The sequence below is a fragment of the Phalaenopsis equestris genome, unplaced genomic scaffold (assembly GCF_001263595.1).
Source record: "Phalaenopsis equestris unplaced genomic scaffold, ASM126359v1 Scaffold000840, whole genome shotgun sequence".
NCBI classification, from domain to species: Eukaryota; Viridiplantae; Streptophyta; class Magnoliopsida; order Asparagales; family Orchidaceae; genus Phalaenopsis; species Phalaenopsis equestris.
Window position 1 is genome coordinate 5,380,344 of NW_018165280.1, and position 26,354 is coordinate 5,406,697.

Below are 26,354 nucleotides of genomic sequence, written 5' to 3' on the forward strand. Positions count from 1 at the left end.
GGCTCGTTAATTTCGTTTGATAAGTTAACGAGCCGAACACGAACTAAGATGTGTTTGTTTGTGTTCGGCTTGTTTTGGCTCGAAATACTACTCATCAAGTTTATATATATATATATATATTAAGTAGTATTTTAAAAAAATCTAATTGACTACAAGACTACAAAGATTTATAATCAATTAAAATATTGATTGAGAAACTAGAATAAAAATTATTAAATTAGATTCGAATGATGTTTTAATATAAATAATAATTTTTAAATCTTGCTCAAACTCTTATTGTCATATGACTACATGATTAGGGCTGTTAAAAGGACTTTTTGTTCGTGAACAGCTCGCGGTTCACCCTCTCAACCAAACGAGTCGAACACGAACACACTTTTTGAGCTCGAAATATAAACTTGAAACCACCAATTAAAATAAAAAAATAAAATAAAATTTAAATCCTACTTTTTTATCTTTATTTACATCAAAAATTTTCTTATCCCCTATTTCCTAGGAAAAAAATAATACATATGAAGTCCATACGAACAAACAAACAAACAAACGACCAATCACTCAAATTCGAGCATTGCCACTCACAAATTTATAACACCTCATATCTCAGAAAAATTATTACATGCATTCATCGCACGCAAAACTACATACGATCGTCCAATTAAAACTTCTGCCCCAAAAAAGTGTATGACAGTGGGTCCAATTTAAAAATTTTAAAAATTTTAAAAATTAATATTAATTAGATGATGTTTTTCTATTAGAGGCCGTAACTACGGCCTCCGGATGGAAAAATTGCTCCAAATCTCAACAACTGTTCACGCATACCAAAAATAAAATAAATATTACGTGCAGATAAGATATGTACGCAATTGCAGGTAAAAAAAGAAGCGTAATAAACTAGAAAAAAACTTTGTTTCTGGTACTCGAAAGGCTGTCGAAATGATAAAAAAGGTAAATCTGAATACAAAAGTTGAGAAATTATCTAACAAATAGTGATTTCATGGCCTGTTTTTAAGAAATTGCCTGTTCAATGCCACCATTTGAGCTTAAAAGCGTAACCGTATCAAATGATGAATTCAGAAACAAAAACTTGCATAAATACTGCATGCCATTATATATAGGAAGAAATTGGCATTTGTTCCTTGAATGAAACATCATCAGCAGCAGCAGAGCACTCACAAGCCACGAGCTACTTTTGTCCTTCAGGCTCTTTGTTTGACAGATACCTGTTCAAGGAGAAGAAAAACAACAGAAATTTAAAAGAATGGGGAAAAAGAGAGGGAAAGTACTTGAGCTTATTTCTGATAGACATTTTTTACCAATGTATATTACCAAACTTTCAACACAACTACTTATAAAGATGGTATTAAAAATATCATGATTTAAATGGAGGTAAAGTATATTTATTTATCCAAGTATATGTCCATCATCATTTATCATACATCAAAATTTTGGATGAAAGTTATATATATATATAGGGACAGATGTTGGAATAAAGTGAAGCGGAAGAATCTGTCCAAATCGGGAAGTTGCGTTATGTGGGCTGGGGGTGTCGAGCAACGCCCCGCTATACGGTACATGGGTAATTTGAGAATTACATATTGTACTGTTGGGTTTACTCTAGGATTATAAATAAAACTGTTTGTAATCCTGGGCCTTAGAGAGACCTGAATATTTTATTTTGTATTCTTTTCTGAATATTGAAAAGGAAGTCGTCGTCTGCTTCCGAGGATGTCGGCATATTTGCCGAACCTCGTTAAATCTCTGTGTGTTCTTCTGAATTTATGTCGATTCTTGTTTTTCTTCGCCCTAATTTCTTCGCCCTAATTTCTCACCCTAATTTCTCAACAAGTGGTATCGGCGGCAGGTTCAATGACAGGGAATAAAAATTTCAGTGGTGCAGGAATAAAGAAGATTTTGGCAGAGGAGTTTGGCGGCTAGGGCGTCAGATTCGTCGCAGGAAGTTGCTTCAGTGAATTCAACCGAAGCAAGGTTCGCGCGCGTGTTACTGCGAACAGACGCAAAGGTTTCGACACAGTTCCCAGAAGTGTCGCAGAGTTCTTCTGATTTCTCTACCATTCACGACAGACAGAGGTTGCAAGCAGTTCGGCGACGGCTTCAGGGAATTGGGCGACGCTGCGATTTGGACGGCTCGGCGCTGGAAGGACGGGGTTTCGGTACAGCAACAGTAGAAGAAGAAAAGTTCGTGAGTTCGCGACACAACAGCAGAGTTCCCTAGTTCGCGGCTTCGGTACAGCAGGAGAATTCGCGAATTGCAAGAAGTCGTGATTGGCGGCGGCAAGGTTCTTGCGGAAGGCTGCTGGGCGGAAGGGAGGAAAGGAATCTTTCCTTCTGTGCGTGGATCTGAAAAGGAAGAAAGTTTTGCAAAGGAAGGTTCGGTGCATTCGTGAAAGGAAGGCTCTCTTGGAGAAATTGGAAGGAATCTTCTCATTTGTTTCCTTTGCTGGTTCGATCCGTTTCCTTTGGAGGTTGCGGAGAAGAAAAAAGAAAGGAAATCAATAAATCATTTTCCCGCTGAAGAAAGGAAAGTTTTTGAATTTTACTTAATTAAAGGAATATTATTTTTTAATTAAGTTGATTTAAATAAAGTATATAATTAAGGAAACTTAATTAAAATTTTCTTTGTTGGATTTGCGGATGTGAGATTTCTTTTGCTGGAGGCTGAAGAAAGGAAATGATTTGAAATTCAGTTAATTAAATAAAATATTTAATTAAGGGAATATTTCAATTCTTTTTGGAAAAATTTTATTGTTTCTCTGGGAAACTTAATTAATGGAAAATTTTTTTTCTTCAAAAAATTAATTAAGAGAAACTTAATTAAGAAATCTTAATTAAGGGATTATTTAAAAGAATTTGTGGTAGAATCAAAGTACAATTTCTGACTCAACAATGAATCTTGTGGAGAAGAAAATTTGGAAGTATTTTCTGAATTTCATTGGCTGGAGAAAGAAAATCTTGGCTACGGCGCAGAAGAATATAAAATTTTGCGGATTATTCGCAAGGCAGACGGGCTCGCGGGAACGAACAGGTGCGAAGCAGTTTGGATAAACGAATGCGGCAGTTTGACGAGTTATGCTTCAGGAAGTTTGCGATAGAGGCGGCGTCGCGACTTCGAGGCGCAACAGTTCATGAACCTTCGCGGCATTAGGCGAGGTGGAGTTAACTAACAGGAGTTCGTGTGCAGTTACCGCGAACAGGAGCGTTTGCGAACAGAGGAGTTTGGTGGTGTTCGACCAGCGGAGTTTGCAAGTTCGTCGCAAGAGGAGTTGCGACAGGTGGAGTTCGGTAAGGTGCTGGCGAGCGAGCAGGCACGATTATTCTCGAACAGTAGTTTCGCGAAGAGTTTCGCTCACGGGACAGTAGTTTAGCCGAGGTGCTGGCGCGAACAGGAAAAGTGCTTCAACCCACATTTGTGCATAAGAAACTTCATGATATATTTCTCCTAAGGGGTTGAATATTCGCAAGGTAGAGATTTTCTCCTAAGGGGCAGAATATTCGCAAGGTGGAGATATTTCTCCCAAGGGGCTGGATATTCGCAAGGTGGAGATTTTCTCCTAAAGGGCAGGATATTCGTAAGGTAGAGATTTTTCTCCTAAGGTATTGGATATTCGCAAGATGGAGATTTTCTCCTAAAGGGTATTCACCAAGGTGGAGAATTATTAGGTATGACTCATAATACCATAATTTGGAGTATCTTGGAATGAACAAATGTTTCTTCGAATTAATGAGGTGTGTCTCTTGAAATTTAGTGGGTTGAGATCAACGTGGGCGCAACATAAACATGGTGGCCCAACCCACATTTGTGCAGGTGTAACTAGCAGATATCTTTTCTCCTAATGGGCTGGATATTCGCCAAGGAGGAGATTTGTTATGGTATGACTCACATACCATATAGAGATAGATGCTGGAACAAAGCGGAGAGCGGAGCGGAGCGAAGCGGAAGAATCTGTCCAAATCAGGAAGTTGCGTTATGTGGGTTGGGCGTGCTGGGCAACGCCCCGCTATACGGTATATGCGTAATTTGGGAATTACATATTTTACTGTAGGGTTTAATCTAGGATTATAAATAGAACTGTTCCGGGGCTTAGAGAGAGCTGAATATTGTATTATATATTCTTTTCTGAATATTTAAAAGGAAGTCGTCGCTCTGCTCCCGAGGATGTAGTCATCTTTGCCAAACCTCGTTAAATCTCTGTGTGTTCTTCTGGATTTGTGTCGATTCTTGTTTTTCTTCGCCCTAATTTCTCGACAGAGAGCTTGGAATATATATATATATATATATGTGTGTGTGTGTGATTTTTTTAACACCTGCAAAAAAACACGACAAAAATACACCTTAGTGTAAGACCCTCGGGTCGTGGTTCGAATCCCATCCCTTTCGGGAGGATTCAAATAGCACACAAGATTGGCAGTCCAACCTATAGGAGTTGATCGTCAATCTTCGACCCTCGATCAATCTTTATATATATATGACAATAACTTCTAAAATTTCTACCAAATAAGCTTCTGCATGGTGGCACAAAGAGAACTATTCTTTCACCCTTCGCAATACAACCATTATAATGCCTCACAAGCGCTGCTATCTACAAATAGCACCCATACCAATCTCTTTGTTTACCACATGTTTGGAGTATGCCAAAATCATATAAGCATTAAATATGATATGAAGATTTACAGACATGCACTCAATTCTTATGTATTTGAATATCCAGCACCAAAATTTCAATTTTTACATACATATCACCTTCCATTGCATTAAAGTGTACATTTCACTTTTCAAAAGTTCAAATTTTGGTATTTTTGATGTGATATGAAAGATTTTGGTTTTATAAATGTAAAAAGTTTAGATTAAAGATATGTAAACATACCGGAATTGGGTGGCATGCATGGAAATGCCCCATTATTATATTCTTTCTAGCCTTACAACACCATCTTAGCATTTCAATACCTTTTAATATACCCATTATGCCTAAAATCTATTATATTTCCTAACATATATTCTAAGATGATAATATCATAAGATTAACTCCGTCAAAGTTTGATATACATACCCTTGAGCCTTTGCCCAACGAGAAAGTTGATAGAGCTGAACTGTTTCATTAGAGACATGGCAAGCTAGAAGAAGGTAGTTTCGCGGCTGAACCATCCACGCAAACCTCATGAAGAGTCCCGAATAAACACACATAGCTGCAAAACCATTTTAGGGACATATTACTATGAGAAAGAGGATTTATTTCAAGGTTTTCCTAAACATTTTTTACAAACCTGCAGTCATGTTACCAGATATCATTTCTGGTGGCTTCTGGGTATCAACCAAACCCTAAATAAAAAGATATTGAATGCTTACTTTTTAATAATTGTGTAGATGAAATGAAAATAATCAAATGCAATAAATAGAAGGATAAAATGTAAATCTCATTGAAAGCAAACTATCTAATACAAACAATTAGTTAGAACTAAGATAACGAATAGAAGAAAAAGAATCAAGTTTCTAGCAAAGTGTTTTGATCTCCCAATGAAATCAACCATAAGGAAAAGAATCAAGGAAGACATAGTATTTAAGATATCATGCATATGAATAAAGCTAGATAGATAACAAATATAAAAATACATCAATCACGATGGAAATCATTCACTAACCTAAGAAAATTTTGACAAGGAAAAAAAAAGAATAAACTAAAAAAGAAGCCTCTCACTTTTGCAAAGAGATCATCTCCCCTACTTGATTAGTAATTGGAATTGCAGAACGATGAAGAGAACTTCACATTCACAAAAAAAAAAAAATTATTTAAGCTATGCGGGATTTCAATACAAGAGGATTCAAGAGATATCTCTTAATATCATCAAGTACAGGTGAGCAAAACTTGTCTTAACGAAATAAATCTTTTTATTGGACAGCATAGCAAATATATGACATCTATCAGGGAGGTTGGAATTGAAATGCCTTAAGCAAACTAATATGTCCTGAAAGGATCTTTGCCACGTCAAATTTTTAGGTGGTTTCATTTTTATAGTATACTTAGTTTTCACATGATCGGTCTCAATGCCCTCTAAAGGAAAAGACAACAACAACAACAAACATTTATCCCACTAAATGGGGTCGGCTACATGAAACACTTTTTTCTCCATTGCGCATCCTATTGAGTGTCATATTTTCATTTAATTCTAATAGATTAAGATCAACTTCTAAAGGAGAATGAATCCTAAAAAAACCCGTAAAGAAATCTTGAATGCACATTTTAAGGAGTTTCTTTTCAACCCATATTTCTTTAAAAAATGGAATACAAACTTTAAATTAGTAAATGGTACATGACAATCAATGACTCTACTTTTGACAATATTGTAATAGTCAGTAGTGTAAGAGAAAAAAAATAACTGGGTCTTGGCCTGTTGAGATCCTATGCTGACATTTTTTTAGTTTAGAAGGTATTTCTTTGTAATAATAAATGCTGAGAATGAGAATGACTGTTTTATATGTATATCTCAGTAGCAACCACCTGCAAATTTGGCTCCAATGATTTTTTATCCAACATTCTTCTAATATTTTGAGGGATAATTGTTGAAACTCCTCACCATTGAGAATGGATGCTTGTAATACATTGTATTCCTATATGAAAAATTAAACTGATGATGGGGTGACTATGAAATAAGGAGAAAACGGAAAAAGAAAACAATTCAGGACATTGGATAATAACGTATAGTATAATGTCACATCAAATACTCTGAGAACAAGAATGTTATTAGAATTTTTTAGGATATCTAAATCATAGCATTAGTACCAACATAGTGAATAACCATCTAGCCCAGATATTTTTACAGTCAATTTCTTAAAAAATCCTTTAAGAAAATCTACTAAATTCATGTGAATAATAAATTGTCACCTTTGAATTCTATAGAACCTTTTAATAATAATAATTACAATGGATTTATATTTTTTTATAGTTGATGGAAGGCTTCTTTCCATATGACTAACGGATCATAAAATATGTAGCAATGCATGTAATAATAATGCTAAAATAACTATTTGCCTCCTCAACGAAATAATATAGCTAGCACTAAGAGAATAGAGGATGAAGCAAAATACAATTGATACTTTTTATAAATCCTTAAAAGTTTATTCCAAAAATAGATCAAATCACATAAATAATCTGTCTACTATATGTTGAAGAAACTAACACAAATGGCTCAAAGATTATTTGTGATGATTTATTTAAGTTTAGATTCAAGCAGACGTGCTGACGCAATTTGACTTTTTATATAACATTATTTTCATAATTTATAAATCAAGAAACCAAAAATCATAAAAAAAAATAATTTTAATTTGATTTATAGAGGAATTGTCGCTAGAAACTTTATCATGGGTTACATTATCAAAATTTGCAAGTGATCAACAGGTATGAGTTGCCCAATTTCATAGTCAATTTTAATTGAGATTTAGACTTATAAGTGTCTCCTATTAAAATGTAACTTCAAATTCATATTTTAATTGAGGTTTCTGTTTGGGTATTGATGGGTAATCAATAATTTTTTTTTTTTGTAAAGCACGAATCTCAATGCATTTTTATAAGGGATCTTCCAAATTCAAATTCAAGATATGGGCCTTGATTTCATTAAGTTTATATTCAAATTGATCGTCTCGACAAGACGAATGCAATGATGTCAAAGTTGGTTCAAACTGGATCCAATCAATCAGTTAAAGCATAATTGGAGGCTTTGGATCGTCAATATAATTCAAATAAACTCTAAATTTGACATATTTATAGTTGAATCAAACGTCTCGACGAGAAGAATCCAATGATCCTAAGATCGCTCAATTTTGGACATTAAGGCACCCAAATTCTTAAAAAATCACCTATGATCAAAAGAAAACAACATAGACCGTCTGCTCAGGTTGTTAGCAAAGTTATGCGCCAAAACACAAAAATATATTTCCCCAAAAGGCAATAAATAAATTTCCTCTCTTCAATAGAGGAGAAGAGAAGTAAATTTCAGAGCCTATTTTGGAGAATACTCGACGTATAACCATCGACCTCCACAGCCGCCAGCCACCGTCGACCGCCATCAATTAGGGGTGTAAACGAGCCGAACATGAGCGAGCCCGAGCTCAGCTCGTGTTCGGCTTGTTTATATTTCGAGCTCAGAAAATGTATTCTTGTTCGGCTCGTTTGCTTAACAAGTCCAACACGAGTCGTTCACGAACAAAAAACCATTTTGACAACTCTAATCGTGTAGTCATAAGATGTTAAGGATTACAGCAAGATTTAAAACATTATTTGAATCTAATTTAATAATTTTTATTTTATTTTCTTCATCAATACTTTTAATTGATTATAAATCTTTGTAGCCTTGTAGTCAAATAATTTTTTTAAAATACTACTCATCAAAGATATATATATAATTGATTAGTAGTATTTCGAGCCAAATGAGCCGAACACGAACGAACAAATATTTGTTCTTGTTGTTCGTGTTCAGCTCGTTAACTTAGCCAACGAGTCGAACATGAGCTTCTTAACGAGCCGAACAAGAGCTGTTTGCAAACAACGAGCCGTTTTGACATCCCTACCGTCAATTATCATCACCTGTCGCCGCCAATCACTAACCATGTGCAACCACCGCTTGCAATTGTTGTAGCTAAATACGACATTTGTGGTCAGCTGTTATTGTGATAATTTCCAGACACTATTAAAGTCATCGACTATAACCTCTATGACCAATTAATGCATTTATAGCAACCAACTATAGTCTTTGTGGCCAACTGTTATAATTATAATTCACAACTACGACCCCTGTGGCCAATTGCCGCTATTGCAACCACCAACTCCAGTCTTTGTAGCCAACTATTACTGTTACAATTTTCAACTACTGCTTCTGTGTCCAACTATTATAGCCTCCGACTACAACCTCTATGGCCAATTACTACTACTACAGCCATCACCTAAGACATTGTGCCTAAATATTGCTATTATGGCAAATAACTACATTTGTTGTAGACCAATTATGATAGTTATAACTAAATTATCATTGTACAACTATGATTATCATCTTTGTAATTTCATGTTCTCTAATTCAACAGAAGAGTCTATAGACTAATAATTACATGGTAGATTATTTTGATTGGGCTAAGCAACGTGGTGTTTTCCCTCTCTAAGGTTTTCCATATAAAAATCTTACCGTCTCTTCTTGCCAATTTTTTTCTAAATTGGATCTTCGTGAAACGCTAAAACATTAAATTTTCAGTCTACCGCCATATATTTTCCGACACAAAACGGGTATGATCTCTAGTTCAATTATAAATTCAAGTCTAAAAATTGTTTAATTTTATATATAGATTCGTAAGCATATATTCTTATGTAGATTATAGGTGAGTTCAAATCTAACAAAATTAAATGTATGATTATATTGCAATTCTAAATTGTTATATATATCCACCATATCATTTTAACAATATTCATAAATTACAATTTCTTCAGATAGAAAAGAGTGGCCATAAATGATTCTTGATTGATGTGAGTTTGGCAAGCTTTATAATAGATGCCTCTTATTTTTCTTCAAAGATATTAAGCATAGTAGTAATTCTGATAGGAAAATCTAATATTTCTAAACCTCTAGAGCTCAGAAGCCTCATCTGACAACATTTCGAATTAATTCTTAAAACATGTTTAATTAATTGTCCAAGAACTTCAATAAAACATATTGTGATAACAAAGTAATCTCTAAACTAGTCAAATTTGGCAATAAATTTTGAAATCTTATAAAATATCCAAACAGCCTACATTTAACTTTGCTTTTATAAAAGCACAAATAGGTTATGTTATATAAGCAAGTCCTACTAGTTCTGATATAGCAAATGCAACTTTCTGGAAATGAAATATATAATAAATTTATAAATAATCTTCTAAGTAATCTAATCAAGTTGAAATTTTCTTGAGATTATGCCTCACATTGATTCTAGGAGAATATTCTTTAACATCACAATAGGGATCATAAAATGTTTCTATTTAAGTTACATCATCTTATTTTGTTAACTAAGCCTACATTTATCTCCAATGTAATTGAAATTATAATGATATCTTAAGCTCCAATATCAAACCTATTATAAGATAACATAGGGTCTGTAATTTTTTATACAAATGTGATATAAAAAGTAGTGCTTGACGAAATTAAAAGATATGTAAAGCTTATTATTAAAAAAAATTTGAATTAGATGCAAATTATTTAATGGTACAAATGCCAAAAAAAAAATTGCAAATCTCAAGAGTGAGTAAATTATCTAAAACAAACAATTAGTTACCACTGCGATGATTAATTTAAAGAAATGGACTTCGATTTCTAGTGAAAAGCTTTGAGTTCCTAAAGAAATCAACCATAAGAAAAAAAATCAAGGAAATCAAAGTACTTTAGAGTTTAGACATTATGCATATAAATTAAATCTAAAAAGACACAATCAAAATGTCAAATAAACAATAAATAAAAGGAAAAATAGAAAAAGAAAGATAAAAGTCCCAAAATGATCAAGAAAACAAAGTTGATTTTTTACTTGCCGGACATATGGATTTATAAACTACTGCATTTGACAAAAAAAGAGAAACTGGGAATTTTGCATAATCCAACCATATCCACCAGAAAGATGAATGAGCTTCACTACAAATAAGAGTCGCGGTAGAATTTAAGAAGCATCCAATTAATCACACATAGACTGAGTCTTGAATAAAGAACTGCATTCAAGGATAACCTGCAGATAGGAATCCGAGAATGCTACAGTAGCAATGAAAAATAAATCATTGATAAGTCACGGCTAAGCAACAATTAAGCCAACAGAAACCACATCAAGTGTCCTACATTTTAATGCAGTGGCAAAAGATCGCACAATTATAGCACTAATTTTATTAAACAGGTTTTAAAAGGTTCCTAGCATTAGAAACTGATAAGTTATTATACGAACATAAATTTCAAATGACACCGTCAGTCAAAATGAGTGCAAAAACCCTAATACAAGATTTTAAAAAAAAAAGCATTTCAAATTATCCGCAGAAGGCAATCATGAGGAATTTTAGATTGAAAGTACAACTCCGTTTCAACTCTTGCATGAAAATTACGGAATTTATTTCTTAGTCAAGATATGATCAATACAGAATGCTTGCACTTAGAAAGGGGAAAAAAACCATCATGAAACCATCTTCAACTCTCCCTAAACATATGTATTGTGTTTCCCCCACTAGAAAATTAAGCTTCTCGTACAATCATTTTCGGATACACAAGTTTTTTACAGAAATATCTATTTTTAGGCAGCTGGATGGTGTATTTTCTTTCCTTGCTATATAAAATGACATTTAGTATTAGAAATAAGCTTAAAATAACAATACAAAAATAATCAGCAAAAAATTTAGGATTAGTACAGCAGTAACAAAACCCCAGTTGGCAACTGGTCCCCAGAAATGAGTTGTTTTAGGGCCCACCGGGCTATTCCAAAATGCTCGAAGTGCTGCCATCGCAACAGGCGCTGCTTCTGAACCTAAATATTTAGAAAAGGACAAGAACAATTAGAAAATGACAGCATAAATGAAGAATATGCTGTAGTTGTGCATGTAACAAAATTATTAAAATCAACGTAGGTCACCTACTACGGCTGTAAATTCTCAAGAAAAATATCAAATAGAGTTCACAAGCTTGATGTAAAATCTGAACAATAACAAAAATAAGATTTAAGCTTGAACTCATATTCCCTAAAATTTCACAGTATTTATGAAGGACAACAGAACAAATGTCTAACCTTGTTATGCCATATGAAATGACGGTTTTGAAACCAATGGTACAAAGCTGGATAATACGAATACCAAAGAGATTAAAGACAAAGATAGTAGAAAGAAGGGCAGATAAAGAAGCCCTATAGCTAAATTTAACACCTACTAATTTCTCCAAGTAATTTACTCATCACCACTGGCCTTATCCCGACAAAGTAACTAACTAATAGGAACAAAATTAATTAATGTTCTTATACAGCCATACTCACATTAGTCAAGTTAATTCAAGTCGCATTGAGATCAAAATTAGATTCAGAAAGTCATTGATCATGAACACATCTAAACTTCCGCAAATTGGAACTAGCCAAAGTTTTAGAACCCGAAATACTCGAGTCACCAAGAAATGAATATCTAAAAGGTCCCCTAAAAATTAGCTCCGACTCAATCCTCACTTTTAAGTTGTTGAACTTGCCCATGAGACTCGTGAAGCCGCACACTAATTGAGACTATTTATCCAAAGAATTTGGCAGTTGCCGAAAATATTTGCAAGCTGACTAAAAGTTTTCCGACACACAAGTCTGACTAAAAGTTATGCAAACTTTTATGCAAACATTGTGCATTTTCTCTCGATACCGCTTGCAAACTTTTATGCAAGCTGACTAAACGTTATCCAAAGAATTTGGCAGTTGCCAAAGAATTTGGCAGTTGCCGAAAATATTTGCAAGCTAGCCTAACCCTGGTCTAAATCCCCCAATACCTAATCCAATCTCCACCCAACATCCTTCCCCTGTTGATTTTACACATCAACACCCGAAACTTTTTTTTTAACTCTAGACCACCTCCAGACACACCCACTTCCACTCAACAAAACTAAACCCTAATCACGTCACCAAGGAGTAATTGACGTAAATCTTATCAAGAGAAAATGCACAATGTTGAATATTAGAAATCCACAAAGAGATGTCCAAGAACTTCCTATAGAGATCTTCCAACTATAACAGAAAATTGCAGTCTTCAAGAAGAGACAATACGGGCCACCCGTAGCCACAATGGCGATTCGTCGAATCAAAAGGATAAAGCACCATTATCCTGAAGATTTAATAAGAAATATTTGGGAAGTGAGGATCATGAAGTAAAAGTAGACTTACCAGATTTGACAGTCGCAAGGATACGGAAGAATTTATCGAGTGGCTCCAGACATTAAAAAGTGTCTTTGAGTACAAGAACGTCACACCAAACATAATGGTAAAGCTAGTCGTCATTCACTTAAAGAATGATGCATCTTTGTGGTGGGAGAATATGAAACTTCTTTGACAACAGAAAGAGAAAATTAAAATCACAGCCAAGTACAAGATAGAAAGAGAGATGCGGCGCAAGTACCTGCCTGCACATTACAAACAGGATATGTTATTGGGACTTCACCAGTTACAACAACACCACGTAACCACCTCATCTAATAGGTGGCAGAGTTCAACCGTAGGATCAAGCATCAAGAGTACAACCAGTGAGACACCTAAGCCGACCAAAGCAGAGAGAAACCCGTACATAGTGGAGAAATAATAAAGACCGCCATTACTCCCAATATCATCCCCGCCAGTAAATGCTTCAACTGTCACGGTTTTAGCCATGTGGTGTTTGACTGCCCAAATAGGAGAGTGATCTCTTTCATTGAGCAGTGAGCAATTGAAGAAAGGTGACACAAAAGAAGATGAAACCTTCATAAAGAAGTTTACTCTTTCAGCCAATGAGAAAGAGATGACGATTCAGGTTGAGCCAAAAAGAGATACTCCATAAGGATTCACATTAGTTATTCTAGAAGATGGTAAGCCCGAAGTAATGGGCGCTCTTATAGAGTTTGTTAATGTGGTGCCACGAACTACAATTTTGCAGGCCATAAGAGAAGCATCAATAGGACTGACATTGGGATTCCAAGAGGATCTAAGTTCGTGCAACTGGCACCAAGCACATGATAACTCCAGATAAGAGAATTTTATAGTTTTCAAACATATAGTCTACCACATAAGTTGCCACTACTGAGGAAAATCTAATATTTCAAAAATACAAAAGTTTTGAGCTACTTCAAGAAGGCAATATAGAGTAATATGAGTAATAAAATTCAGTTCAATTCAACAACAACCCCACAATCAGTGGCCATACAAGTATGGTGAGCTCCAACTTTGAACTCTTATTTAAGTGTTTTGTGAGAAAGAACAACAAACAATGGAATTAATGTCCTTCCAAAGAAGAAGAAGATGTCTCTCCTTAGTGGTTGTTATTAAAAATTTTACAGTCTACTCTAGATTTCATTCCAGAGCCAATTCCTCCTGACAAAATAATTTATTAGAAAACTTAGCCGAGTACGACTAGGAGAAACATATTACAGATTTGATGACTCGAGAGTTACTTTACAAGAATCTACGTCTATATGCAATTTCAACTAGGTTGTGACAAAAGAAAATGTACTTATTTGATTAGAATGTGTTTTGGAATGACAACTACATAATTGATTTATCAGGAGATTGCAATATTTCCACCGCTTTCAATGTGGACGACCTAACGTCATACTATGATGAGACAAAAGATTTGATGGATGAGGTTGAAGCTCCCTCCAACCCAGGAGAATGACGCGGATGTTCGATTCACGAATTGCGAAACCACAGACCACAAGTCCTTCCGTGATCCTAACAGGGCCAATCCATGAGTTTTTCTTCCCTTTTCTACTTCCTTTCCTATTTCCCTATTTTTCAATTAGATTATTTCCTCAAGAGGCCTTTATATAGGTTGTATAGAGGCTTTAGAATTTAATTTTGATTGTGTGACTATTTCAAACAGCCGCCAGCGTTTCTGATTTCTCGTCTAGGTTTTTATCCAATAGTCAAGTAATGCTCTAACAGTATTGATGCGTGTTAGAAGATTCACGGCGGTAGAGTAATAGATTATCGTATTTGCATTGCACGACAATTCAGCACACGTTTTTGGCCGATCACCTACATCCGGCTGGTTGTATGCCTGTGACCGGTCATCACAAGCCAGGATGACTGAAATGCTCGAACAATCAAAATATCAAGGCGACCGAAAATTCCTGGTGATCGAAATAGCCAACAATGAGATTTTTTTTTTTTTGAAACATCTTATAAATAAAATTTTCTAATTATGTTTTTCTAAGTTCGACGGAGACTCGAGGAACTCGAAGAGGTCACACGGTCTACATCTAAGCAGACACTCGGGAAATTCGAACTAACCAAGCAAATCAAAGACTCCCCTTTGAGGCGAGCAAGTCAAATACTCCACTCCATGGCGAGCAAATTTAAGACCCCCCTTCGAAGCGAGCGTAATCAACGACTAATCTCAGAGCGAGTAGAATCAACAACTCCCCTCCGAGACGAGCAAATCAAAAACTCCCCTCCGAGAAGAACAAATCAACAACTCCCCTCCGAGGCGATCAAATAAGCAAATGAAATACTCCCCTCCGGGTTGATCAAATCAACAAACACCAACATTCATCACCGAGTAACTACATCGACAAATAGCCGAGGCTAGGTAAAATACTAAAGAAAATATGAAAAACAACGAAAACTCTTACTCTACTTGCATATTCGTGAAGGTTACAAAACATGTTTATGTATTTTTCTTAAAAACAAAATGAACAAAATAACACTATCAACTAAGTGATAGAAGAAAACAATAAAACCGACCAAATGTCACCTCAACCAGCTGAAGGTCAGAATGTTGAGCAAGAACGCAAATCAAAAATCAACCCAAAAAAGCCTCAAGGGAGCACTTCTGAGCCGGAGAGAATATGGCGTTGAGGGATGTTGAAATCAAGGGAGTATGGTTATTGCATTTACATTTTTTACATTTAAATCTTTTATTCTTATCGTAACTTCACTTCTATGTAGTAAGAAACTTAGAAGAATTTATGTATGTCCGAAAAATGTCGAAGGTAGCAGAGACCGACCTACCATCCCATTCGGTCGGCCACTCTAGCCAACCGACTGGCCCCATCGCTGGATGAACCCAACAACTAAAAGGTGTCGAACATACGAATATGTGTCAGATATAAGAAAATGTGGTAATGAAGACAATAATAATCGGTAACTCCTGGGCAATAATAACGCGCAACTCCCAGGGACAATAATCACCAGTAACTCTCAGGGACAATAATAGCCAGTAACTCTCAAGGCATAATAACTTAGTAACTTCCATAAACAATGATACAATTTTTTAGATATCTCTTATGATCTATAAATATAAGAATCTTTTTCATGTAAAAGAGAGGATGTCATTTGGGTTTTCCAATTATTTAGGCACTACTCACCCCTTCTCTTGTAACAATCTCTTTTTATAAATAAAATGGGTCTAAAAGCCCAGGAAACACCCCCACTTTGCCTCGTTGGGGGCAATCACTATGTCACTCTTTCTTTCTCTCTCTCGATCTTTTCCTCTCCCTTGGTCCCTACGCTCTATGTCACGGGCATGGTCTACAGGACAAATTTGGATTGAACAATACCACTCAATTCTTATGTATTTAAAAATCTAACACCTAAACTTCAATTTTTACATAGATGTCACCCTACCTATGCATGAAAATGTATATTTTACTTTTAAAAATTAAAATAGTGGTAATTCTGATGTGATATGAAAGATTTGGGTAGTATAAATGTAGAAAAAGCAAAGTTTAGGTGTTAGATATATAAAAGCATAAGAATTGGGTGGTATTTATGTAAATGCCCCCATCTTGATTGGTGTAGGGTGCTATGTGAACATTATCTTTAAATACACTTTTAAACTAATAATCATTCAAATTGTCTTTGATTGTTAAACCACTTTGTGATTGTCATGGTGAGCATACAAAGACCAAAGGCCATAACATGCAACATAACATCAAGGAGGAAAGCAACCTCCAATACATAGCAATAGTCAACTTCATCATAGTTAATGCCCTAACAACATACAACTTTCTATTTTACTGAACTCTATTGAACACTTTAAAAGTTGTCATTTCAAAGTACGACGTCATCGTAAATTTTTCTTACACAAGGACGGTAACAACCCAAACTCTTATCCATAAATATATTATCCATTTTAGCGTAATTGTCGCGGGGTTTTGCCCTCGTGGTGTAACATGTCAGGAGGTCGCCCATCACAGAAATGTTTCCAAGAGATCATGCTTAACTTTGAAGTTTCTAATGAAATTTCAACCATTACAGAAAAAGACACCACATTATTTTAGAGTTCAGTTCATTCTTCTTAAAGATGTTTTATAATTTCCTCACTTAAATAACAGATATTCTCGTCAATCTTTTTAACCTAGAATCATCCAATAGACAGATAAGATTCTAAAGATCCATCGTGATATTGTTTACTTTGGCCTGATGGCCTCATGATTTTGTCCAATTGGTGCAACTTCCAAGGAGGTCACCCCTTACAGCAATGCTCCAATAAGAGCATGCTTAACTTTAAATTTTCTGTTGAAACTTCAACCATTGCACCAAAAGACAGTTGGATCGGGGTAAACTCTCATTATCCAATAAAGCTAGCTATAAGACTGAATATGTTATCTAAGTAAGGTATGTTTTAGCTAAGAAGATGAGCAATTACTAAAGGTATAAAGGATAGCTAATCACGAGACTTTTAAAATCACTATAGAAGTTGCAATTTAAACTGCTAAAAATATTGTAGTCCAAAACAAAGACCTATCATACACCACACATCAGTGTTTCCTAAAATGAGAAACACTGAGTTCAAATTGCAAGTTGTCTCCAATCAAATATTGATTTTTTCGCTTGTTCAACAACCAAAATGTTAGAAGTTCAGTTTAATGTCACTTGTCATAGATTGAACATTGACAAGCCCAGGTTGAGTCCTCTTCTCCTCTCATATCCATAAAAGTAAACTCAAAGGAACTTGACATTATTGTTTTTACTCAAAACCGCCACCAATGTCTAAAGTTCTAGTGAGGCTGCTTAACCCACATATACAAAATTTCAAGAAAAAGGAATGGAAAAATTCTAAATTTCAACATCAGCTTGCTTACCAATAAAAAAGGTATCATTAAGATATTGTCATGTCCAATCAAATAATGAATTGGAAAAATTGATATGAATTTAATAAAGCCCGTCTCCTGCATGTCCAAAAGCTATTAGAGCTAGCTTCCATCCATAAAGTTCAATACTCAAATTGTATTTTAAAATATCATCATAGATCAAAAGGCTAAAAGGAAGTTGAGCATATGCATCTACTTCAACAACATGAATCAAGCCTTATCCCATGAACAAATACTTACTTGTGCTCACGTTGATTCTATTATGAATCTTTTAGACTTTCTTAATATTTTATCTAAGCATGATCAAATCAAAATGCATCTAATCAATCAAGAGAGAGAGGACAGCATTCATCATTAGAGATTATTTGTACGGTCATATTATTTGGATTGAAAAAAATTAGAGCAGCTTATTGAAGAAAAATGAATGTTGCGGCATTCGAAAATTCGCACTCAACTCTCATATAAGAGTGATTCTAATTCAACTTTGTAAAAGAAAGATTGAATAAGAAAATAAATCGAGAGATTTAACACTCATTTTAAAAGGACCATACGGTATGCTTCATGGTTTCTCATGTTCAAGAGCTTTAATGATTAATTGACCATATTGATCCAGAGAGAAAATTTTCAATTAAGGCTAATTTGCATATGTCAAATACATAGCATATGATAGTATTGATTTGGCTACAACAACAATACATTGTGATTAACTTTAAGCGGATGATGAGTGGATGATGGCAAACCCAATTAAGATCCTACAATTTCATTATCCCATGTTGTTATAGACCCTAGTTTGTCAAGTAGATATTTAATACAACCTGACTCAAGAATCCTTATTAACAACTATGAGTTATACATTCAAATGGACTTCATAGACCTAAAGTGAACATTAGCTTAATTCGACAAAATTAAGTATAGGGTTTCAAAATCTATCATATATACCCTATGATTCATAAATCAAGAGTGGTAAGACAATAAAGAACTAAGCTTCAATAATTGCTGAAATTTAATACTATCTTTTCATGGCAAGCCACTTGATCAAAATATTTTGCTAATAAATACCATCATTTTGTGCAAAATCACCAAGTTAGCGGACAAGTCGCATTCATACTTATGTGATATTTTTAAGAGTGATCATAAAAATATGTTTAACATCATCAATAAACTAATATAAACAATCCATGGATAGTTCTTTTAAGCTTAAAAAAGTGGATTTCACTAAAAAAAAATTTTATTTTATTTATTTTTTTGTTTTATCACAATTTGAGCCAAAATAATTTACTTTCAGATCTTAAGGATTCTTAAAATAATGTTCTACCTAGTTAAGGCTTTCTATGAACACGATTAACATTGGGAAGGGGTTGGTTAAAGCATTTGTATTGTATTTGAGGGTATTATTTTGAGAATAAATGACATTGCTTGCGATGTGCCATGGGCATACCCATCATTGGGGCATTTGAATGATCACATTTGATTGTTTGGAACCATGTTGACTCTCTTTCCTTATTTGCATGGGATTGTATTTATGATTTCCATATCTTTTAAATTCGTTGGGATATCATTACATTGCAAACCTTATCAACTCTACCCTCGCATTAAGAAGATTGGGTCTACATGTCAAAACTTATAATTATATCTAATTGGCACGGCGTCAAGAATTTACCGTTTTTAAAGGCTTTTAAGATACTATTTAACAACAACAAAAACAAGCATTTATCCAACTAACTGGGGTCGGCTACATGAATCATTTTGCTCCATCATTTCCTATTGAGTGTGATATTTTTATTTAATTCTAATAAATCAAATATCTACATGGGATTTGTGGTCAATATTTGATTATGACTTTACTTGATTGCATCGAGAGTATATATTAAAATCATTCACAATCATAATTTACTTCAAACTAACTGCTTAAATATTATTAGAGATTATTAGCCTAATCTACTTCAATCCTGATGAAAAGACAGATTATACTTAAAAATGAGACTTATGACTCTCTCTTATAAGTAGCTTATCAGAGAGTTTGTATTTTTTAAATGTATTTTTTTTTTTACTAAAGAATTTGAAGATCATATGCAACAAAATACATTGACTTAGCTAATTTTATAGGCCCTAAAAATTTATTCCAACTCTTTTAAAGGATGAGTGATTTATGGTCAATTTTTCATAAGCCAATGGCTTTAAAATAAAACGAAGATTGCACTTCATTCTGTGATAATCATATGATATAATTCTAGGTTTTTCATATGTGCAATCCTCTATGGTTAATAATCCTTCTCATATGCCAGAAATAACTTTGATTTAAAGATAGATTATGGGCATTAAATGCTCAACTTATAATACCAACAACTGATTTTGGAAAGAGCAAATTTATCGCCATCAGCTTAATAGATGGTGGGAGAAATGAAAATGTAATTGATCAAAATCCCATAGTTTTGTCATCTCGGGATAATATAGATGCTAGCCGATTAAATCAAATGAAATAGCCGACTTACCCCAACCTAAGGATCCTTGTTGGCATACATGCTTGAGATTTGCAATCCAAGAATCATACTAGAGATAAAATTGAGATGTAGGAGAAAGGAGAAAGGAGAAAGGAGAAACGGAGAAAGGAGAGAGGAGAGAAGTAATAGCTTTCAACTTTAAGGAATTTTAAGCTATGTGTGCTGCAACTTGGCGTCAATGCTTCTTTCTAGTTCTTTTCTGTTTCGACAGCAAGTCAATTAAGTCTACAACTATTTAGATGGTTAAATGCAGATTCATCGCATCTACAACTTGATAATTACTAGACACAGATTAATTTTTTGCCACAAAATCTAGCACCTTTTGTATATCTAAATAACCTAAGAAATATTAACAGATTGCAAGTACTTCTAACAAAGAAATCTTTATCGTATCAAAACCTCCGCATCATTCGCTCATTTTTTTCGGTTTTGGCATGCGAGAAACTTGTTCGAGCACAGTAAATGCTTTAGATTTCTATTATTTACGGGCATACAATCTCATTCAAAAAAACTATGCCACAGAGAAAGCTAGGTTTCATTCGTATGGGAGAATTAAACGGAACACAAAGTCGCACAACCGGGATGATAGACGGCAAATGGCCTCCCGGCAAGCGGTGGGGACTCACCAAACTTATTGAGAGCTGTACAGACACCGCAGCTGTCACCGTCTCTTCCGCTTCGCCTTCTTCTCTGTGCGAGAGGACGGATCAGATGATGAATCGTAGGATAGTAACCAGAAGACTTGAAAGAAAATTTATATTTATTTATTTATTAATGAAAATCGAACTTAAAAAGTGTGTTCGTGTTCGGCTCGTTTGCTTAGCAAGCTGAACACGAGCAGTTCACGAACAAATAATTGTTTTGACAACCCTAATCATGTAGTCATAAGATGTTAAAGAATAAGATAAGATTTAAAACATCATTTTAATCTTATTTAATAATTTTTATTCTATTTTCTTAATTAATAATTTTAATTGATCATAAATCATTGTAGCCTTATAATCAATTAAATTTTTAAAAAATAGTACACATCAATATGATGAGTAGTATTTCGAGCCAAAACATGTCGAACACGAATGAACAAATATTTGTTCGTGTTGAGCTCGTTAACTTAGCGAACGCGTCGAACGAACGAGCCGAACACTAGCTTCTTAACGAGTCAAACACGAGTTGTTCGCGAACAACAAGCCATTTTGACAGCCCTAATTGATAAGCTTTGTCTAATATAAGATAATTTTCTTTAACAATTTCCGTTAGCTCCTCTCTTTTTTTTTTTTATTCCTACTTTTTTTTTTTTTAATTAATGAAGAAAACTGTAACCTTGTAATTATGCAATCGTGCAATGTCCGATATATTTTGAACATTGATGCTTACCTGAAGTGCGCCAAATATTTATCACACGTGTCCTTGACATGTCCCATTCGAGCAATATTAAAAAAAAGATAACAAGCTTCTCTAATTAGTTAAGAATAAAAAATTCTCAAAAAGTTCTAAAACATCTGATATATTTTTTTATAAGTAAAATAAAAATATATATATATATATATATATGTGTTGGATCCCGGATTGTTTTTTGTGAACACGACTCTAAAGTTAGAGTCGAGTGAATGAGAAATAAAATGAAACAATAGTTATTGTAGGAAGAACCATGGGAGTCTCAATGATCTACCTCCCTTTGGTAGTTTGTTTGTCTATTTTTTTATAAGATCGTATTTTATAAAATTACAAAAATGAGGGAATAGTTGTGAAAATCATTTTTAATGTAATTAATACTCTGATTAATTGTATGTATTTAATTTTATATTTATATTACAATTTGAATTTTGATATTACGGTAATTGATTAATTGATTTGCTATAATGTGATTGATTGAGGCGATCAACTCGCTGACGATCGTGTCTCATGTTTGGTCAACCAAGGCGTATGGTCGAATGACAATCTCATCCGCCACAACAAAATCAGGTCGATTGTTCAATCACGATCAGGGTGTTTCTGTCTGCACTTCGGTCGGTCAGTTGGTCGACTTATGAGTTGATTTTTTTATGTCAGGTGAACCGTGGCTCACTTGTTGTTTTGTCTCAAGTCTATGTGGCCTACGTCTTGTCTACCGGTTGGTTTGTTACCTCGACCGGATACCCATTTTTGCAAGGTCTTAGATGGATCTTGTCGTTGTTTGTGTGAGGTATCCAATGAGGCTTGCTGCAAGGATGAGTTATGTCTAGCTCTTGATGGATCTTGTCGATATCGGGCAAGAGATCATCTTTGGAGCTTTGAATTGTCCCGGATTTAGAGAGGCGGCTTCACCTTTTTTGCGTTGACTTACCGGTAGGTTGTTTACCCTTGGGGAAAGTTTCTTATTTTTGGTTGTTCGTTCTCTTTAAGATTTGTGTTGGTAGCTCTAGTGTATACATATTAATTCCCCAATTTTTTTTGCTTCTTGGTGGCGATAATTGTGATAAGAACAAGGAAATTATTATCTTAATCGTGTCAGATAAATCAAGAAAAGTTAATGATTAGTTCTTTCTGTATTTGTATGCCCAACATTGCCCATGAGTTAGGTTGTTCATATTTTCCTAATGTTTCTTGGGGTTTTGAGTAGGAGTTATGTTGGGTAGCACGAGCAACAAGACGGTAGACTCGATCCTACTGGCCTTGGAGAGGTATCCACTTGCCCCGACACATCTCCTAAAAAAGAAAAAGGTGGTCAGGAAGGAAAGAAGGCTATAAACAGTCGGTCCTGAGTCAGTTGACCACGTTGCTCCTTGTGAATATGCTTGCACCCCTATGACCACCACTCCACCGAACATATGATCCAACCAATCTTCAAGCTCTAGGTCAATACCACTAAATTTGAAATTTTTTTTTTCGTAGATGACAACACCTACAAATCAATTAATAAATCTTTAGATTGATCAATGAAATTTTTACAACTTTAATATAATTTTACATTTCAAACATTATCGCATCCAATCTCTCTGTCCACCATCCTTTAGAAGCATCGATGGTTCGCTTTATAGGATCCCAACCAATGCCTGTGGATCATTGCTTTAGCTATTTTCATATTTTCCAGTCCTTTTTTTAATTGATCCCATTTTTTTTTAATTGCATGCTATCAAACTCTCTCCTTGTTAAAATAGGTGGTTAGCATGTTTTCCGACCTCTTTGATACAGAGGTCACAAATATTGATGTTATTTCTTTATCTCATGTAGCAGACGAACCAATCTCTTTTGCCTTGCACATTACAACAACTAGCATGCAAAGAACTAAAGAATATAAATTCATAGGAGATAAAAAAAAAGTTAGAAAACATAAACATCTACAACACCGCCATCACATCACAACCACCATCATGATATTTATCAACACATCAAACTGCCTCATAACCAACACCACACCACAACACCTCCTACAAACCAATCGACAACACCTCAAAACCACTAACCACCAATATCAATAGCACACTACACCATACCACCACCTCTATATAACCTACAACCAACACCAATTGCACACAAGCACAAGATCACCAAAAACCAACATCAGCACCATACTACGAGCTCCACGCCACACCTCGTCCTCCAAACTATACAACACCACCTTCAAATCACTAACCACCAACTTGAATAGCAAACCCCATAACTCAACCACCTCCACAACCACACACCACCACCTCCACAACCACACACCACCAACTCCACACCACACACCAACACAATCATACCAAACCCTAAACCCTGCAACACCACCTCCTTACCACACATGTGATGCCACCACCTCCACCGCACGTAACACCTCTGCACCGCTCCACTGTCTACATACCATTTCCACATCACAACAATCCACCTTCACACAATACATCATCACCTCAACACCACACTTCACTTCCAAACAACACCACAAAATCCAACATTTAGAGAAACCACCGCAAAATCACCACCGCCACAAACTTGAGTAGTACAACACAATCACAAAATCCATTTGTATTGGACTAAATTCCACATGCAACCACCACTAACACCAAATTTCGTGCAACAACCAGCATCTTAACACAACCATCCAAATTCATCAACTAGATAACAAACAGGGAACAAAGAAAATCAAACTGAAAATATAACATAGGGCCCAATAAAATTGCAAAATCCAACAACACAATCCAACCACCCAAATCCATCAACTGAGTAAGGCACAAAAACCGAAAGCCATCAATCACACAAACCAAAATGCAACAACTGAAATCCACCAAAGTTCTAACATCACAACAAAATAAATCAAAAAACATCACAACCCAACAAATAACCAAAATTTTCAACCCTAAATCAAAATGCCCCAATAGAAGGCCGTAAAGAATATTGTGGGGACAACATAGATTTAACGAACCAAACTTAATTGAAGAATAGAGGGGAGAGGGAGAGGTGTCGGGAAAGGCAAACTCACTGCAACAATCACCAACCACTGATCCAGACCGAGCCAAAGACCTAGCCACAGATCAAAGAGGATTGGGAGATCCAATTTAGAGCAAAATTGGTGAGAGTTGAGAGAGGGGAAAGAAGAGAGTGAAAGAAAGCACGAGAGCCTTCAACGAGGTAGGACAGTAAATTAATTATGAAGAAATGCAGGTTGCGAGATCAAATGCATGACCCACGTTTCATATGGCTTTCCCATAAAAACGATTGCACCGCGTTAGCCAAATGCTCCTAAATATATTTTTAGGCTACACTGCGACAAATAAGCTGCGCTAAACAGGCTCTCAATCATAATTCTGAGCACTCTAAATTTCAACACTCGTCTAAGTACTTCGGATTGAAGCAACCACTTAAAAACAACAAAAATGAGAATGAAAAACACACTTCAATTTGCAACATTCATCAAAGTACTTAAGAATCCAACATTCTCTTAAAAGTAGTCATAATCTTACCGAACACTAGCAATGTGAAACAACAAAAACTCCATGGAAAATAAGAAAGATAGATTCCTTCAAGCACATCATGTCTCAATAAAAATTAAATAAACCTGAAAAAAAAAACCACCCATAAAGAAGAAAAAAACAATCTCCAGGAGAAGACAATAAATATTAAAGGACTAACAAAATAATAAGATAAATAAAAAAAAATGCAAAACAAACAAAATAATGATGAAAAATAAAATAAGTTAAGCAAGGTTTCAAAAACTTACCGACATATCCATTAAATTTTCCTCAAAGTAAGTGAATATCTCAAGTGAAAATTTTAAAATATTCAAAATACATATGCATTTTAATATATGGCTAGAATTCATCGTAACAAAACCAATCCTAGAAAGCTAAAAGATAAAAAAAAATAAATATTCAAAACTAATAAGATCAACAAAAGTATCAGTCTAACTAGTTCAAAAGATTAAAATCATATATGATCAAATAGTTCAAGAAATAGAAAGTAAGATACGAAGATGAAATCCACAAAGAGTAAGGAAATAGTAGAAAAAAAGAGTGAGCCAATATAGCATAAATAAATCAACACCAATACAAAAATATCAAATATAAAAAGGACAAGAAAAAAAAATCTAAAAAATGACTCAACAAAACAAAACAAGACTAGAAATTAAACAAAATAAAAATCAGTAAATATTATAAAAAAAAGTCAGATTAATATTATTTTATTGCTTAAACTTCCATTTTCAACTCTTCTCGTTTATCAATAAATAAATATTAAAGATAAAAATCTCAATAGAGGTAGAATTATTTAGAAAAAATTATATCATTTCTTTCAAATCTTATATAATAAGCAATGATTTGAGTAGTGAAGGGGTGTTATCTCTTTTTAAATTTTTAAATATTATTATCATAATGATGGAGAACATGAAAAATACAACTAGGAAGAATAAAATAATAACCATTAGGATTGCATTTATTAAGAATATAATGAGAAAATATGTCATTCAAAAAATATGTTGCAGTGAGTTTCAATTTTAGAATAACAGAAAGTGCGAACAATATCTCCAATTATAAGGCCACTACAAATAAATTTTTAATGGGGAACAACAAATTTAATAGAATATCCCTTAAACCAGATCGA

General features: G+C 34.5%; 1 protein-coding gene across 2 annotated transcripts; it reads right to left on the minus strand.

Annotated features, from left to right (window-relative positions):
- Positions 1-926: 926 nt before the first annotated feature.
- On the minus strand, positions 927-21,032 carry LOC110031545 (mitochondrial pyruvate carrier 1). Of its 2 annotated transcripts, none has more exons than XM_020734795.1 (5): positions 20,882-21,032; positions 11,412-11,527; positions 5,281-5,335; positions 5,067-5,202; positions 927-1,220 (listed from the first exon to the last, which is right to left on the minus strand). In XM_020734795.1, the coding sequence occupies exons 2-5, from the start codon at positions 11,502-11,504 to the stop codon at positions 1,184-1,186; spliced, it is 321 nt and encodes a 106-aa protein (XP_020590454.1). In that variant the 5' UTR covers positions 11,505-11,527; positions 20,882-21,032; the 3' UTR covers positions 927-1,183. The 2 variants fall into 2 exon arrangements, with proteins under 2 accessions (XP_020590454.1, XP_020590453.1); XM_020734794.1 differs by having other exon boundaries at positions 20,930-21,010.
- Positions 21,033-26,354: the final 5,322 nt, after the last annotated feature.

What these genes read in the sequence shown, in the direction of transcription:
- LOC110031545 (XM_020734795.1), bottom strand. Translation starts at nt 11,504, where the DNA reads ATGGCAGCACTTCGAGCATTTTGGAATAGCCCGGTGGGCCCTAAAACA. An exon ending in ACTGGGGTTTTGTTACTGCT is followed by an intron (nt 5,336 to 11,411) that starts GTACTAATCCTA and finishes CTTTTTATTTAG; the next exon opens with GGTTTGGTTGATACCCAGAA. An exon ending in ATCTGGTAACATGACTGCAG is followed by an intron (nt 5,203 to 5,280) that starts GTTTGTAAAAAA and finishes ATGGTTTTGCAG; the next exon opens with CTATGTGTGTTTATTCGGGA.